At 43.9% G+C, this 16,684-nt stretch overlaps 1 protein-coding gene across 2 annotated transcripts in view; it reads right to left on the bottom strand.

Annotated features, from left to right (window-relative positions):
- The window catches only part of ATP8A2 (ATPase phospholipid transporting 8A2), a 318,618-nt gene extending 304,058 nt beyond the window's left edge, over nt 1–14,560 (bottom strand). Inside the window, exon 1 of one of the 2 annotated variants that reach the window (XM_090133805.1) lies at nt 14,315–14,560. Coding sequence is in view for 1 of the 2 variants with exons in the window: in XM_090133804.1 (XP_089989930.1) it covers nt 13,923–14,001 (79 nt within the window). In the remaining variant the exon portion in view is untranslated. Of the gene's footprint in view, nt 1–13,922; nt 14,075–14,314 lie in introns of those variants that run through there. The other variant, XM_090133804.1, reaches the window with a different exon arrangement.
- Between the last annotated feature and the right edge of the window lie 2,124 nt (nt 14,561–16,684).

Genomic DNA, 16,684 nt, shown 5'->3' with positions numbered 1-16,684 from the left:
GCAGAACACCAAATGTTGAGGAAAAGATATTTAAATAGCACAACCCTGAGCATGCCAACATGCATGTGATGCAGCTGAGTCTGCCTTCTGAAAGGGACATTTGACTATGAAGTAGAGGACCAATGTTTAAAACAACCTCCGCTGAAATTCACTGTTTCAAACTCATATATCCCTTCTGCTGAAAGGAGAGGGAAGAAGGGCCAGCTAGAAGCAATTAGGAAAAACTTCTATCAGCAAAGACTGACTGACACGCTCTGATGAAGCCACCAGCCACAACCATCCCTTCCAGCACTACCTCAGGCAGCCTCTGCCCAGCAGCTTTGCCACGTGCAATCACAGAATCATAGAATGGCTTGGGTTGGAAGGAATCTTAAAGCCCACTCAGTTTCAGCTCCCTCCCATGGGCAGGGCTGTCAACCACCAGTCCAGGCAGGCCAGGGAGGGTCCTATCCAACTTGGCCTTAAGTGCCTCCAGGGATGCAGCATCCACAACCTCTCTGGTCAGCCTGTGCCAGTGCTTCACCACCCTTCAAAGTGAAAAAATTACTAGTAACTCTTAATCGAAATCTCTCCTCTTTTACTGTAATTCCATTCCCCTTGTTGTGTCACTGTCAGTCAGTCAGTGACAGGACTCCCTCCTGCTTATAAGCTCCCCTCAAATACATGAATGCCTCTCTTCTCCAGGTTGAAGAACCCTGGTTCCCTCAATTTTATCCCATTGGAGAGCTGCTCCAGCCCTGTGACCATCTTAGTGGCTCTTCTCTGATCTGCTTCAACAGTTCTGCATCATTCCTGTGCTGGGGCCCCAGGCTTGGGTGCAGTTCTCCAGATGGGGCCTCACAAGGGCAGAGCAGAAGGGGACAATGCCCTCCCTCTCCCTGCTGGCCGTCCCTCTTTTGATGCAGCCCAGAACACAGCTCACCTTCTGGACTGTGAGCGCACACTGCTGGCTCATGTCCAGCTTTTCATCTACCAGGACCCTCAAGTCCTTCTGTGCTGGGCTGCTCTCAGTGAGTTCCCCCAGACTGTACACATATCTGGGACTGCCCCTACCCAAATGTAACACCTTGCACTTGACCTTGTTGAACTTCATTAGTTTTACATGAGCGCACTTCTCAAGCCTTTCCAGATCCCTTTGGCTGGCATCCCTTCCTTTGGGAAGGGGCCCTTTTAAGTTAATTTTGGCTCAGCTACTGCAGAAATGAGATCTAATTTTACCTGATCCTGCCTCTGTTAGATGAAGGACCTGCCATCCAGCATAGCCTTATGCAGCTGAGTAATCATCTTAGATGCTTTTCTACGCCTCTGGATGGGCACAGAGCAGATCCTGTCTGCAATGCTGAGGTGTTTCACTGCTTGCAAAAGTCACTAAAATGACTTTGTAAGACTAATGTTGCCTAAGAGGATACTCCAGCATTGTGCTACATCCTAAGGATTAGTAAATGTATTGTTCTTAGTTTAACAACACATTATTAATCCACTACACCCTTACTCATCTGCTACTTACGCCTTTTTTCAAGTGTGCTTAACACAGAACAAAGTCAATGCAAACAAAGAGGGGCAACAATGAAATACTCTATTCCCCTGATTGAGGGAATACTTTAGAAGAACAAGCATAAAAAGTTCTTGATGAAATACTTAGTAAATCACATGGAAAACCTGACTGCACAGTGCCATTATAGAATACACCACGTACCCACCCATGGAGGCTTGTGTGGGTTATGTGGCTTACTGTATTCATTAAAGGTTCACTGCAACTGTTAGTGGAACTGCTAATGGAAACATTAAGGAGAGCAAATTGGAAACTAATTCATTGTAACTAATTGCAGTCTGCACTCAGCTACCTCATCCAGAAGTCAAATGCCTTGCAGAGAAGAGTGCATTTGCAACTGTCTAGTGTAGTGCTAATAAAATTAGGCTATCATGTTCTTAAAAATACCTAACTAACATACAAATTTTTCTAATGCAATACCTACCAGTTGTGAAGTCTGGTGTGATGCAGGAACAGGTTTAATACTGTCCTGATAATTAGATAATATTTTAGCCACTCGACTTCAGACCAAGGACTGCTAAGTGGAGGGATCATTTGGTGTCTGCAGAGCTCTGCACTGAACCTCAGAGCTATGAGCATAATCCATGCAACCCACCACTCTAATACAGCAAGAGAAACAGAATTTCTATCCTCAGTGAGGAGTGGACTACATGAACATGAATCTGAACAGCAAGAAGCAGAAACCTCAGGCTGTTTCAGAGCTCTGCAAGTAGTAATGAACATTTCCAAGTGACTGCTGTCCTATATCACCATCACAAATGGACAGGGCATGCAGAGAGGTAGCACATTTCTGAGATTCCTTTTCAAACACTAATACACATTTTTCTCCTTCTGAGGCACCTTGAAATAGGAGTGTTTATGCTAATACAAGAACTTACAGCCCTCTTCACCAGCTTAGTAGCTTCCAAAAGACTTGGACGTTTGAGGGAAACCAACTCCATGCCAAGAGAAATGCTATAGCTGGGGTGCAGGGCTCTGAGGACTTTGAAGAATGCTCTCAGTCTTAAGCACCAGATGAAGAATCCTGTACAGAAGATCTTTTTGTTGCTCACAGCTGATCTGCAACATTAAGGGCTAACAAAAACAAAACACAGTAACGATGTTAAAGATAGTTCAAGGAAGAAAACTGCGCAAAGCTCAAGACAGACTTGTGAACATTATCTTAATAAAACCCTTCAATAGGGCAAGTTTATTTTTAAGCTTAATAGATGTATAAGACACACATCCAGAACAGAAAATTTAGCAGTGGTTCTATGTTTAAATAAGGACAGGAGAAAAACTGCCATCACATGCCTTTGGCTGCCTCCTGCAGGAAAGGGCCCTCCTGTCAGATAAGAGAGGCTTACAAATATCAGCCAGTTTCATCTCTGTTCTTCAGCCCCAGCCAGAAGATCAGATCAGGGATGAAAGCAAGCTAATTAAGCTAGGTACTCACATGTATTCTTTCCTTTGATGCAAGTTATGTGAAAAATATAGATATCAGTTACTTTAGTAATGCAGTATTAAAGTGACACCATCCACCTGCTACCATTACGCTGAACTCCTGTGTTTAAATATAGCTGGAAAAGTCTTCCCCAATAAAGCACTGTTATTACAAAAAGCCCAGCCTAACAAGTTTTCTTACTCTAGATTTACTTCCCGGAACAGCTGTCTTGCCTGCAGCATCTGTACTGGATGAATTTTCAAAGTATTATTTCTTTGTTTTCCCCTAACATTTTTTCTTCTTCTCCTAAATCAAGACAACAGTGCCTAGTGGCAGAATAAGGGACAATGGGAGCAAACTGGAACATAGGAGTTCCTTATGAACATGAGGAAAAAGTTCTTTACTCTGAAAGTTACAGACCACTGAAACGAGCAGTCCAGAGTGATTGTGGAGTCTGCTTCTCTGGAGATGTTCAAAACCCATCCAGATGCTTTTCTGTGTAACTTACTGCAGGGAGCCTGCTTTAGCAGGAGGTTGGACTAGATGATCTTCAGAAGTCTCTTCCAAACCCTATGTTTATGTGATTCTGTGATTCTGAACAGCCTCAGTGGCTTGATCTTTAAAAATACTTTATGGTGCTCCTACACATTTTTATAGGAAGCATGTAGACCAGACCCAGTCTGACCTGCTGCAGACTGGAGGAGGTGAATGTGATTTCAGTAAAGTTTTGCTGACTGGACCAGCTGGGGCTGTGACCACACAGATCTGCTAGAATACACAGCGTATCCTCTCAAACAGTTGTTTGTTTTCTATCAGATCAGGCTTCAGCTTGACCTATTCCATCCCTGAGGATTAAGCACACTTGTAACGCATCCACACAACAGCTTTGAGACATTCTGGTACCTGCCTGCAAGAGGCACACACTGTTTTACTGGAACTGCTACCAGAGTGAGCAGGCAACGATCACAGACCTTCTCAATATTTAATTATCTAGTATTGCACAGCCTACTGTGGATTTAGAGGAAATTATGCTTATGACTCATATGCTAGTACTGGAGGAGCTTTTAATGGCAAAGTAGCCCTAGGGAGGAAAGGGAAAACAGCCCAGACAAACAAACCCCACCTGACACTGTGCATCACCACCTATCCGACTCCATTTTCACTGGCAATACATTCATTAAGGTGCAGAGAGCACTGCAGCGTTGCTCTTAAGACAGATCTGATTGACTAGAGCTTTCCTTAAGTACAGTACGTGGCTTCAAGACAGAATCCAAAAGTTGTCCTAAACTGCTTCAGACAGAACTTCAAGCAGCCTTCAGTCAGTGCTAAGCTGCATCCATGCTTGGATTACGTACAAGTTTCTGGAGTTTCTCCATCTCTCATGAAGGAAAAGGCACCTTTGAAAGTCAACTAGTTGCCCTTTTTTTTTTTCTTTTTTTCTTTTTTTTAAGATTGAAAGATAAAATTAGCGAGTAGTTCTCTTGAATAACTATTAGGTTCAAGTTTCATATATGCTTTTTTTTTTTTTGGAAGCTCAAAAGCCTTCTTTCTTTTTTCTCTGCAGAGCATCACAGAAGCAACTTGTTTATAACTGATCAGAGTCCCCCAGCTGCTAAATGTCATACAACCACAGAATGTTTCAAGTTGGAAGGGACAGACGAGGATCATGGAGTCCAACCCCTGGCTCCACACACCATCACCCCAAACCCAATGTCTGACAGCGCTGTCCAGATGCTCCCTGAACTCCAGCACCTCTACTCTAACTGAAGACGGAAGCTATGAACACAACTGAACATATATATATTTATATATGTCTAATAATCAACTCTAGTCTCCTTCCTAATTTTAAAAAGAACTCAGCTGACCAAATGCTAAAGCTGAAAAAGAACAAGGCTCCTAAATGCTACAGCCTATCCTCCCAAAACCTCTACATTTGTTTCTACTTCATTTTTCCTCTTCTGAAGACTCATAATCTGCATGCTTCTCACAAACTACAAATTAGGATGCTGGGGCTCATCAGTATAAACAGAGCTGTAATAATTAGGACTGGGTTATCAGGTTAAGCCTACTTTTTGCTCAGGCATTCAGGAAGAACCTATTCAGTTTTATAGGTTACTGTGTTGTCCTTTCTGAATGAGAATCTTCACATAATTTGCTTTTACTGTTCCTTTAATTTTGTAGTGCTGGCATTATTTTTCCTATGCCTTCCCTATTTTTTTAGCTTACTTGTTATAACACATGTATTAACACCTGCACATGCAACCAGAAAAGGTTATTGTCATTTTCTCTCATATTTTAAAGCTTAAGCCTCGATCTCTTAATTGGCTTTCTATTAAGTCTTCTTTCACTGTTCTTATAGTACGAACTGATTTTCCTTTTCACAGGTGTACATAATAGGAAAGCTCCTTAAATATCTCTTCCTAACTTTTTGGTGTATGAGATCATTTTAAAGCATTTTTGTATTTTTTGGCTTTGACCTTAGATTCAGCTACTTGCTTTTCTTTCGTTAATCCAATTCTATTTCTGGCTCTAGCCTCAGTCACAGCACAGCCCTGTAGCTGTAGCACTGCCAATCTTCTTAATGTAGAACTTCCCTTCCCCCTTCTTTCAGTTGTTAATTGCTCTTCCAAATTTTAGTCTACAAGAACTGACGTAGCAACTTTCTTACAGAATTTTTGTTCCTCTGTGATTTTAGTAGTAAAAAATTGAACAAAAATAACCTGCAGAAATACATTTACAGAACATCCTTGTTTTATATAATAACTACATCAAAATATTTAAAATGTATAAAATAAATATATAAATAAACCTTTACAATGAAAAGTCACAATCTGTTTTTCTTCTCCAGAACACTCGCGTGGATACGGTTTCATGAGGTCTGAATCACCAGCGCCAGACAGCAACTATGAAGAAACTCATCAGCATGCATATCTGCCTAAAGAGACCTTTTCTTACACCATTTTCTACTCCCCCAGCACCACACAAATGCTGTGTTTACACTGACGCTATGAAGCAGGTAAAATTATTCCCTTGCTCCATGGACACAAATGACAGAACACTTGGAACTGAAGGGAAATAGCTTTAGATCCCTGCGAAGACCAAAGCCACCACATTGTTGCCCTTCTCCAATTAGTAAATGTTGTGCCTTCTCTTTAAAGTACAAATGTTTCATTTCTGAATGCTACTTCATGTACTAATTTTGACTGGGTTGTTTGCAGTTGTCTACTCCCTAATTAATGTCAGCATATGCTCTATGTGTGCTATCTACTCTGTCTGAACGGGGCCACAGAGACATAAATCCATCATCTCTTCAGTGGGCATAACTGAAGTACTGATTTGATTTGTAACAAGTAACATAACAAGACAGAGGTTCAGCAGGATGGTTATGTGAACATGCCTGCTGCCTGACAAAGAACTTCAAATAAGTAATAATAAAAGTTTCTTGTTAGGACACCCAATATCAGATTTTTCTGGATGCATTCAAGGCCAGGCTGGATGTGGCTCTGGCAGCCTGGTCTGGTGGTTGGCGACCCTGCACATGGCAGGGGGAATGAAACCATTTGATCTTTGAGGTCCTTTCCAACCCAGGCTATTCTGTAACTCTATGATTCTATCTTTAGAGTCCTGCAAAGAGAGAAGGTAATGCTCATACAGCAGATTTTAATGAGTATGTGGTGCCAAACTTAGTGCTCAACCATCAGAGCAAATGGGAGTAGCCAACAGACTCTGTGGGGATGCACAGTCTACCAGCAATGCAGTGGGAATCCTTCTACCTGCCCCTCTAAATCCTGTGCGCTGTTTCCTACAGAGAATTTTCGGTTGACACCAGACACTACATCTCGCAGGAGGAAGTTCTTGATAAACCAACATCAGGAAGGCTTGGAGAATCACAGAACCACAGAATCCTTAGTGTTGGAAGGGATCTTTAAAGGCCATCTAGTCCTACTCCCCTTCAATGAACAGGGACACCATAGCTAGATCAGGCTGCCTAGGGCCTTATCCAGCCTCATCTGAAAGTCTCCAGGGCTGGGGTATCAAACACGTCACTAGGAAAATGCCTCCTAGGAAAGCAAAATAAAAATTCCCCTGTGGTTTGATTATCAGCTGCATCCAAGCTGTGTTCATCATACAGGGTTAAAAAAAAAACACACTGACTGCAACTCACCTTGTGACAAAATAGAACCCCGGCAGCAGGAACAATCAGTTTCCTCCTCCTGCACAGTCGTACTAAAAAATGGAAAGGAACAGGCTCTCTCCATTTTCTCCAATATAAGACTAGTACAGTTCATACGAACATACGCATATTTCTTCAACAGTTCCGACCTCCTGTGGGCAGCCATGGCCATGCTGCTTGTTGCAACCTCATGTTGCCCTCTTTAGATTTGCTCTTCCAGGTAATCTGATTTCTTTTGTTCCTGTTGATTACAGGACACTTAGGGTTACCAACTTCCTCCTTCCCCCTCTGCTACCGTGCTCTTCTACTATTTTACAGTTCTCATGGCATTGCCTTTGTGTACTTTTTGCTATTTTCCAAACAATTACTGGTCATTTTTGAGCAAGAAATGAACCTGAAACTCAAACAACAGCAGACATCACAGATCATCTCAATCCTAGCATGGTAAAAATGAAGTTCTGGAATATACTGCGTGTTATGGTTGTTAGTATTCAGTGGAAGTCAGATATTAAATGCAGGTGCTATTTTACAATCTTCTCCTAAAAAGATCAATCTATAGCATCTATTTTCTGCCCTTGAAGTTCCTGGCTTTAGTTGGTGTTTAAAAACACAGACCTAGAAGCAAAAGCCTGTTTAAAAGTTCAGCTCCTCCCACTCCAAATGATTGCTTCATAGACCTGTACATATATCAGTCAAATCTACCTGTGAAATCAAACTAAGTTTCCTTCCTAACATTCTGACTGGAAAGCTACTCCAAACATTTGCCTGATACTTTAATATGCTTACTATGTATTTTCAGATTTAACATCTATGAAAGCTTGTTCTTGTGCACATTGTATACATTCTGCCCTGAAGAGCTTTGTCATAACCAAAACGGCACCTCCAGTGGCACATTTACTGACATGAGTTTCTGCAGTGTTTTAGAAGAAAACTGTCCTTACCCACTTTAGAGAGTGTAGTTTTAATACTTCCTAATGCTAAGGCTGAATGCTATATGTAAAGACCTGAATTAGTGTCCAACTCTAATTTCTCAAATTGAAAGAAATCGAAAATAATTGTACCGAGTTCACGTGCAGATCAGCATTTTGGTAAATTTACCAACAATTATACTTTTTCTGAAGTGTGTTAATTTGGACCCCAATTCCCAAATCTTTGCTTTTTCTTGAAGCGATCAACTCATTCATCTCTTTCAGATCTTCTTAGAACTTTCTCTTTCTGAAGACTGATCTCTCCCATTTGCTATCCTATTGAAGATTTCTACGGCCTAAAGCCTTTTGAAAGAATGCATAAGCAAATTTCATACTTGTAAATAAAATGATTTCCATCAAAATCAGAGGGTAAGAACTTTCTCACTTTTTGTGGAAAATAACTTTATCAAGAGTCAGGATTTTAGGGATGGAGTGCATAGTGAATCAACAATTCTCTTTAGGTAGGAATGGATTAGCACAAGTTTGACTGGAAGCAAGGAGGGAGAAGGAAAGCACTCCCTCTTTCTGTCTGTCAGCTAAGCTCTTATATGAGCTCTTTTTCCCCCCTACTACCAGGCAGACAAATGGCACAAGGATGGCTTCCAAGCAGAGGTTTGTATTAGTGAAGCTCTGGGGAAAATATTTGATTCTTCATCGGTTGAGCAAAATAGGACCTCACCTCAGTCTTGGTTTAGACGACATCCAACTGCATACTTTTAATTCCTCTGTCCTTCTGTCTCTCATCAAAACAAGGTGCCAGAACTGAGGTTAACGCATTTAGTTCCATATCCAGCAACTGGACTACTGAACACTCAAAATCACTGAACAGGAATTATGCTGAGCCTCCCCCATGATGCAGAAATGTAAGTAAATGATAACTGGCTTTCAGTTTAAGGCTTCTAGCTCAAGTCTTGATTTCCATCCACAAAACCAGTAAGACAGAGACACAGACCATATCCACTTCAGAGTCACGATGGCTGCTTTGTATATATTCTTTCGCATCATTTGTCTCCTGCTTAGGAATAAACTGTTTAGAAATAACCTATCATGTCATAAGGTGACATTTGCTTAAAGTACTCTCAGGCCCACAAAAGCCTGAGGTATTTGATTCACACATCCTTTTCATAAACACTGGGCTGAATGCTCCAAGATCTCACAGCACAGGATGCTCAATTCCTCCCTCCATGGTGCTTCAGGTGAAGGGGCAGAGCAGCACTCAAGCAGCAACAAATCAAACCTGAGCCCTCCTTCTATTCAGCATAGAAAGTGAGTCAAAGTCCCTTCAGTGTACCAGCAAAGCATGAGTTATCTAAAGCTTTCAGATCTCACATCTAGTAAATCTGCAATTGCTCCAAAAGGCTCAGCTAGAAAATACCGAAAGGATAACATTTATGTTGATAAAAAGGCCAAGCCAAACTTAATTAATGTCTGTCCCAGGAGCAGAAAATTGTAGCTGCAGAGATATTCAGCTGCCTTTCCAACGTATAATATATTGCTCTGCTCTACTACCTATATATACAAGAAAGATTTTGTGATCAGTTATAACTATTCAGAAAAAGGAAATGCTATAAAACAGCACCATTCCTGAAGCCATAAGTTTCCATACACAAACTCCTACAGAATAGTAAGAGATCATGACAACCTTCAGACAAAGACAATGCATTGTTGAACAACTATTCTTTTTACATTCAGTAAATGCAGTTAGAATGCTGTTAGGATTTTGAATAGTTCTTTGTGGAGTCAGGAGTCAGACTCCTGTGGGAATTTTTTAGCTTGAAATACTCTATGATTCTATGTCTAGGAACCTGAACAGACAGACAGGTTTCTTCACAATCATGTTATGTTCTGATCAGACATTCTAATCCTGCATGGTGTTACAACAGCATTACTGCCAGCACAAAATAGCATAGGGAAGTATAGCAAAAGCAGACAGTGCTAGGGAACAGACCTCTCTCTTCCCAAGGAGAGAGTGAAGTAGAGAAGGAAAAAATAGTTCCTAAAGTAGACAGAACACTTGTCCATTTTCAATGGAGTTGCACGTATTCAAATAAAAGATAAATAGGTAAGAGAATGAAAGTATTGGCTATAAATTCAGCTAGAACTGTTCCATTTTTATTAAATACACATTTAATCTTAAAACCTGAAAGTTAATTAAATTTGTTTAACTCCTAAATAACCATGTCCTCCATCATCTGAGTGGCTTGATCTTTAATGTATTTCTTCATCATTTCACCTTTCTCTTTCTAATAAGGCAAAGTGCTTCTACTGGAACAATATTTAAGGCTTTATTTACACATGAAGTTATTTCACAGGAACTGTGCATAAAACATCTTTTTCTGATTCAATCTCATAAGCAGATACATTTTGAACTCCCTCCTATCTTACTCTAAACTAACTTTCATAGCCAGACAACTCTGAGTGAGTTACCCAAGACAAAAGGTAGTTTGGGTTGGCATTTATTTAGCCATCATCATATTGTCAGTTTACACCTCAAAAAGAGCTCACTCTGCTTGATGTGATTCCACTCTGTGCAACTATAAAAGCACAGTAACATAAAATATGGCATTAATTGTGATGAGATCTTGCTCAAAAGACGTAATTGTCGCTGATGTTTGTGAAAATAGGATTGGGCATTTGAAGCGGTTGAATAAGCTGCACATTATCCTAAGTTATACATCAATGAAAAGAAATAGGAACTCAGTAACTCAAGTAATTACCACACCACTAGCATAAGCACACATACGCTTTAGTCTTCACCTGGAAAAACATCTCATCAGAGGCTAGAATTTGTGTCCAACAACACCGTGGCTACAGCAGTATTTGCTGAGATGCACCTCTCCGCTCAGTGCCCGCTGACTGCCAAGTGTCTTTCTCACAGCAGAACAGGGATTTTGCTCTTAAACATTTAAATGTTAGTATCTGAGGACTCTTGTAAGTTCAGCACTGGGCTGACCTCTTTCCTAGGGTTTGTTTGGTTAAAAATGCCTTCAAGATGATTGCTTATCTGCCTCCAAAGTATGATGTGCACAGCCCAAAGCAGGTGACTTCAGTGAGCTGCACAGTGAAAGCTTCAGTCTTCACTGCAATTCTTGAACTGCCTGAACCTTACCTCTGCAGCATCAGAAGACACCTCCTCTGAAGCATTTTTCTGACCAAAGAAAAGAAGGGAACAAGACCCTTCACAGTCAGAAGAGGGTAAGACTCTGGGAGACGGTCACTGGTCTTAAGACTAAAGACACAGCAAAGAATATCAGCAAATACTTAAGCATAAATGTAGATGGAAAAGACATACAAGGAATGTGGCTTTGCACCACAAAATGATGTTTATATTTCAGTTCCTCATGCCCAGGGAGAAGACTCGGTGACTAACTCTACACTAAAATGATCTCTTCTTGCTGATGCACACCACTGAGTGGCTGAAGAAGACCTCAGTAAATGACATCACGATCATTTGTACCTTTAATCCAATCTAAAGTAGGAATTCAACATTTTTTGCCCTAAAAATAAAAATGCTGTTGTGTAATCATCCAATATGTTATTGACAGTTGCTTATTTTCAGTGGCTTAAGGAGACAGGAAGGAGAAGTACAGGTTGGCCTTTGATGTCTGCGGTTCCAACAGTAAAGAACTGGAGACTTCTTTGAGAATAATTTTAATCTAATCAATTTAGCCCAGCTGGTACAACACTACAGCAATAAAAAGATTTCATTGTACAAAGCAAAAAAAGAAATCGATTAATGAGCAAATGCACAAAGTAGAAAAGGACCGATCCTTTGAGTGGCAGGAGGTGACTCGCCATCTCTAATTTCTCCTTTTCACCTCATCTGCCTTTCTGTGGTCCTTTGTACCAGTGTTGAGCAGGTTTAAAGTTCTACTAAATACACTACTGAATTTTATCCTGTATTAGTAAATGTAGAAGCGATGCCACAAAATGCAAAGGTAGAAATCACAACTGGATCTGATGTGAAAAGACATCATCAGATCGTCACAGCGCGTTGTTTTGTAAAGAAGTACATCCATAAGCTGCTGAAATCCTTCACACAGCATGAAAAGAAATCTCTGTGGTTCAGTCTAGAAGCTTATACTTTAAGATACTAAAGCTCCCTCAAAAGTAAACAGGACCAACAAATACACTGCAAGTATTTCAAGCAGGAAGCATCTTTTTAGAAAAAGAAACCAGGCAGAACACTCTCAAATATTGCATGAAGGGAGCCACAGAGGATAACGAGGTTACATGACCCTTACTAAAGGTAATGAAAGGGTGACTGATCCTCCTTCTCACCACTCAGCTCAGGAAAGGCCTTCAGGTCTTGCACTGCCATCACTCTTCCATACATGATCTCATTTTTGGCTGTATGGTTCAGCTCCCAAATGTGTGTTTTTCCAGAAGGATGAAGGCAAGAGCTCCTTTCTGGCAGCCCAAAGGTCCTGATCTGTGTCAACCACAGTCATCCCTGTTAATAAGTCTATGTTTTCAACTAGACAAACTTGTACTGTGTAAATAGATATAACATGATATGGTTCTATTATCCTCCAGAAAAATATTCTAAAAACGAAATACATTGTCAACAGCTGAGAAGCAGTGGTAGCATTGTTATCCAGCAACTCCTTCTTCAAATAACTACCTAATTTGGATTTCTGTTATGTGAAAAGCAGGGTACATGAGAAAGTCCAAATCTAGGTACAGACAAATCCCAGCTAGAAGCCCCTGTATGACTGAGGTGCCCCAGCATGACTGACATGCAACGCAGCCACCTGGATCCATGAGTGAGATGTACAGAAGCTGAAGCTTAAACTCAATACATATGCCATGCTCCAGCCAAACACTCTCTGAGTGCCAATGTTCTGCACCTGGGTACCTTCTGAAGGACTGGTTTTGGCTAAGCACACTACTTTAGACTCTGAATGAAATGTTCAAAAGTGCTATCTGTAACAACAGCTCCCTGCCATGACTGCAGTCAAGCTGTAAGGCAGACACAGCCCCAGCCATCGGACAGAGCAATCTGCTTAAGTGGGGCTGTTTCACCTGCATGGCTTACACTGAGGATACCTACAGCTTGGTAAAGTGCTAAACCCTAAGCTGAAACCTTCCCATTCCCCATGAGACAGCACTGCATGGCTCGCTGCTCAGCATCCTGCTTACTTCAGCAGCTCTGCAGAGCTCCCGGGGGTTCTGTCCTTATTAGCAAGCAGTGAGGCCGAGCAGGAGGACGTGAGCACAGTGACCAGCTGTGCAGAGCAGAGTGGCTTCTCCACATCATCTCTAGTCCGGTTCTGCGGGCTAACAACCAGCCGTGCTGGAGGACTTCTTCCAGCTCAGCATCACCCCAAAACAACCCCACACACGCTCTCCAAGGTGCCCTCCGCACAGCAGAGCTGATGGGGAAACGTTCCTCAAAAGCACACTCCTTACTCAATAAACAGCGCCCAAGGTGCAGCGCGCTGCACCCCAGCTCCCCGCAGACCCGGCACCGGGCACGGGAACTCGGCCTTTACGAGACCTGCCGACAGGGCACGGGTAGCGTCACCGAGGCTGCCGTTCGCCCGGCCCGACGCTCCGGGACAGGCGGCGGGGCCCCGAGGGCGGCGGGGGCACTGCGGGAAGGCTCCGCGCCTCCCGAGCGGCCCGGCGGGCGCCGCCGAGGCGGGGGGAGGCGGGAGCGGGTCGGCGGGACGGGGCCGGGCGGCGCGGCCGCGGAGCTGCGTTCTGCCGGCCCCTCGCGCTCCTTCCTCCGCCGCGCCGCCTCCGCCCTCGCCGCGCCCGCCCGCCCCGCCGCCCGCTCGCCTCGCCTCGCCCTCTCCTCACCGGCCGAGGAGTGGATCTTGGAGGATTTCCGCCGCAGCGACATCCTCAGCGCCGTGTCGAGGCCGGCCCTGGTCGGCATGCTGCGGCCGGGGCGGCCGGCTCGGGGCTGCGGCGGCGGCGGGCGGGCATGGGCCACCCGTCACGCAGACGCCGCGCAGCGCCGGCACCGCCGCGGCCCGCTGCGGGGGCGGGCGAGGCGCTAAGCCCTGCGGGCGCGGCTCCCGCCGGGGGGCAGCGCGGGCGGCCCGCCGCCTCCTCGCCTCGGGGCCGGGGCCGGAGGAGAGCGCTCCGCGAGCGGGGTGCCCGCCCCCTTCCCGCCCGGCCCCGGGCAGCGGAGGAGGCCCCGGCCTTCCTCGGTGGGCACCGCGGGCCCCGCGGCCCCGGGCGCCTACCAGGCTCCTCCGCTAGCGGCCGCGGGTCCGACCGCCTCCTCGGCGCTGCCTACGGAAATAACGGCGCTCCCCCGGCGCGGGGCCGTGCGGCGTGCCCGCTTTGTAGGGCGTGAGGAGGCAGCCCGGTTCCCTACTGCCTTACATCGCAGCCAGCCATCTGCCTGCGGGCGGAGTGCTACTCCTCCGGCGCTGAGCGCCTCGCAGCCGGGCTCATCCAGAATGAGCGAGTAGGCCTGCTGTTTTCCTAGAGTTGTCTATCTGAAACCGGTATGGCGGCTCTGGAACGCCTGCCCGGGGAGGCTGCGGAGTCTACTTCTCTGTACATACTCAAGACCGCTCTGGACGCTTTCCTGTGCAACCTGCTGTAGGGAACCTGCTTTAGCAGGGGGTTGAACTCAATCTCCGGACATCCCCTGCACCCCCTGCCATTCTGTGATTGCGTGGCATCGCATTGTTGCATCCTAACAAGGCCCAGCTTGGATCTAAATCCCCAAGCAAACTCCTTTGTTCCAGTTACAAGGACACCCTCCATCACTGGCAGCCTCTTCATGAAACATGTCATTCCTTTTCAACTTAAAACATCTGGTAAATGAAAGGTAAAAAAAGAAATAAAGGAAAGGTTAATCAATATACCACTTAACTTTATCAGTGCATCACTCTTTTCTTTCTGTGCAGCATTTGCAATAAAGAGTTTGCCCGAGGTCAAACAAAGGGAAAGAAATTATAGAACAAAAATAGAATAATAGAACCATAGAATGGCTCAGGTTGGAAAGGACTTTAAAGATCACCAAGTTTCAACCCCCTGCCATGGACAGAGCCACTTATCAGACCAGGCTGCCCAGCACTCATCCAGCACCTCCAGGGATGGGGCATCAACATCTTTGGGCAGCCTGTGCCAGTGCCTCACCACCCTCTGCATGAAGAATTTCCTCCTAACATCTAACATAAATTTCCCCTCTTTTACTTTAAAGCTATTCCTCCCTACCCTAACACTAATAAACTCTATCAACTAAAAAATGTATCTCAGTCTTTATAGACACTGATCTCAATCAAGCACAACCAGCAATGGTTGCCACACCTGAAGGGATTGCCTTCTCTGCTGGGGTTGCCTTCCCTATGAGTAGCTTCTGGTAGGCTGAAGAGAGGCAGAAGCTCATCTGAGATGAGGAGAGGAGGTTTTGGAAAGATCAGCTGCATAAGAAACAATGTCCAGTACTGTAAAAGTCTGTGGAAAAAAAAGAAAAAAAAAAAAAAAAAAAGGCCTTAAAACATTATCCAAGCCACTGTACCATGTGGAGATGGCAAGAGTACAGGATGGGAAATTTTGGTACTGTTTCAAAGATCTTAAATAATGCCAAGCCTCCAAACTACTTCAGCATCCTCACATATAACAATAGAAACTGATAGTTTCCAGCTAGGACTTCACAGGAAGCTGCAAATATAAATATAGTTTATAAATGATGTTGGGCTTCATAACTGCAGAGAAGCATGGAACTGCAGTGCTTTATGGTAACTGCACTGGATGGACTCCTCTTCTCTGGAGATGCTTGCTTTGAGCTAAGGCTGCTGTAGAACTTCTGTCCTGAGAAAAACTTTTGCTCTCATGGATTTTATTGCTCTGGGGACATACAGCTTTTGAGAATGAAATTGTATGGTAGAAGCAGTGCTGAATGCTGGCTTTCCTGCACGACTTTACCACTTTCAGCATGTGGCATGGAGGTTTCATTCAAGAATATGGCTTTCTCTTAGCTCAACAGATTACACTATTGCCTTCCCACAGGTTATTTTCTGTTATGGTCAGTGTTTTTGCACCAGGAGGAATTGTCTATTGCCTAACCAGTTCAGATGGTGTTAGCTAGTAGACAAAAGTGAAGGTCAGTTTGGGTTCAAGTTGTTGGATTAAAGTCAAAGAAAGTGCTAAAAAAATAACCAACGACGAATGGCAGCTCCTGGTTTTGTGTTTACTTTTTCTTCAGAAATTAACTGTCAGGTAACTTATGTTTGCAGTACACTAAAAGTACTGCCAACTGTAAGCTGTCAGCACTGCGAGGTATTTTCTGATAGCTAAGTAGCAGCTAAGGTGCATTCTTCCTTTTCATGCACAGTGCTTGCTTTCACCTGTGTCCTTCTCAGTGTTCTCACTGCTCCAGCTAACATACAAAATTGACTCCTCATACTCTTTCCTCACAGAGCTTTAATTTCTCATCCCACACTTATTTCAACAAGCCTGAGTTGTATCCCTGTGGAAGGCAGATCCCCAGGTATTAGTTACCAGGAATTGAATGGCACAGAAGGAAAAAAACATATTTGCCTCTGCATTGCCTGTGAGTATTGGAGGATCTGTCTACAGTATCTCTCTCTGCAGGTGCT

Source organism: Phasianus colchicus, chromosome 1 (genome assembly GCF_987193195.1).
Source record: "Phasianus colchicus chromosome 1, bPhaCol1.hap1.1, whole genome shotgun sequence".
NCBI lineage: Eukaryota > Metazoa > Chordata > Aves > Galliformes > Phasianidae > Phasianus > Phasianus colchicus.
Note: the sequence above shows the minus strand (reverse complement) of the source record. Positions and strands in the feature narration are given on the sequence as shown.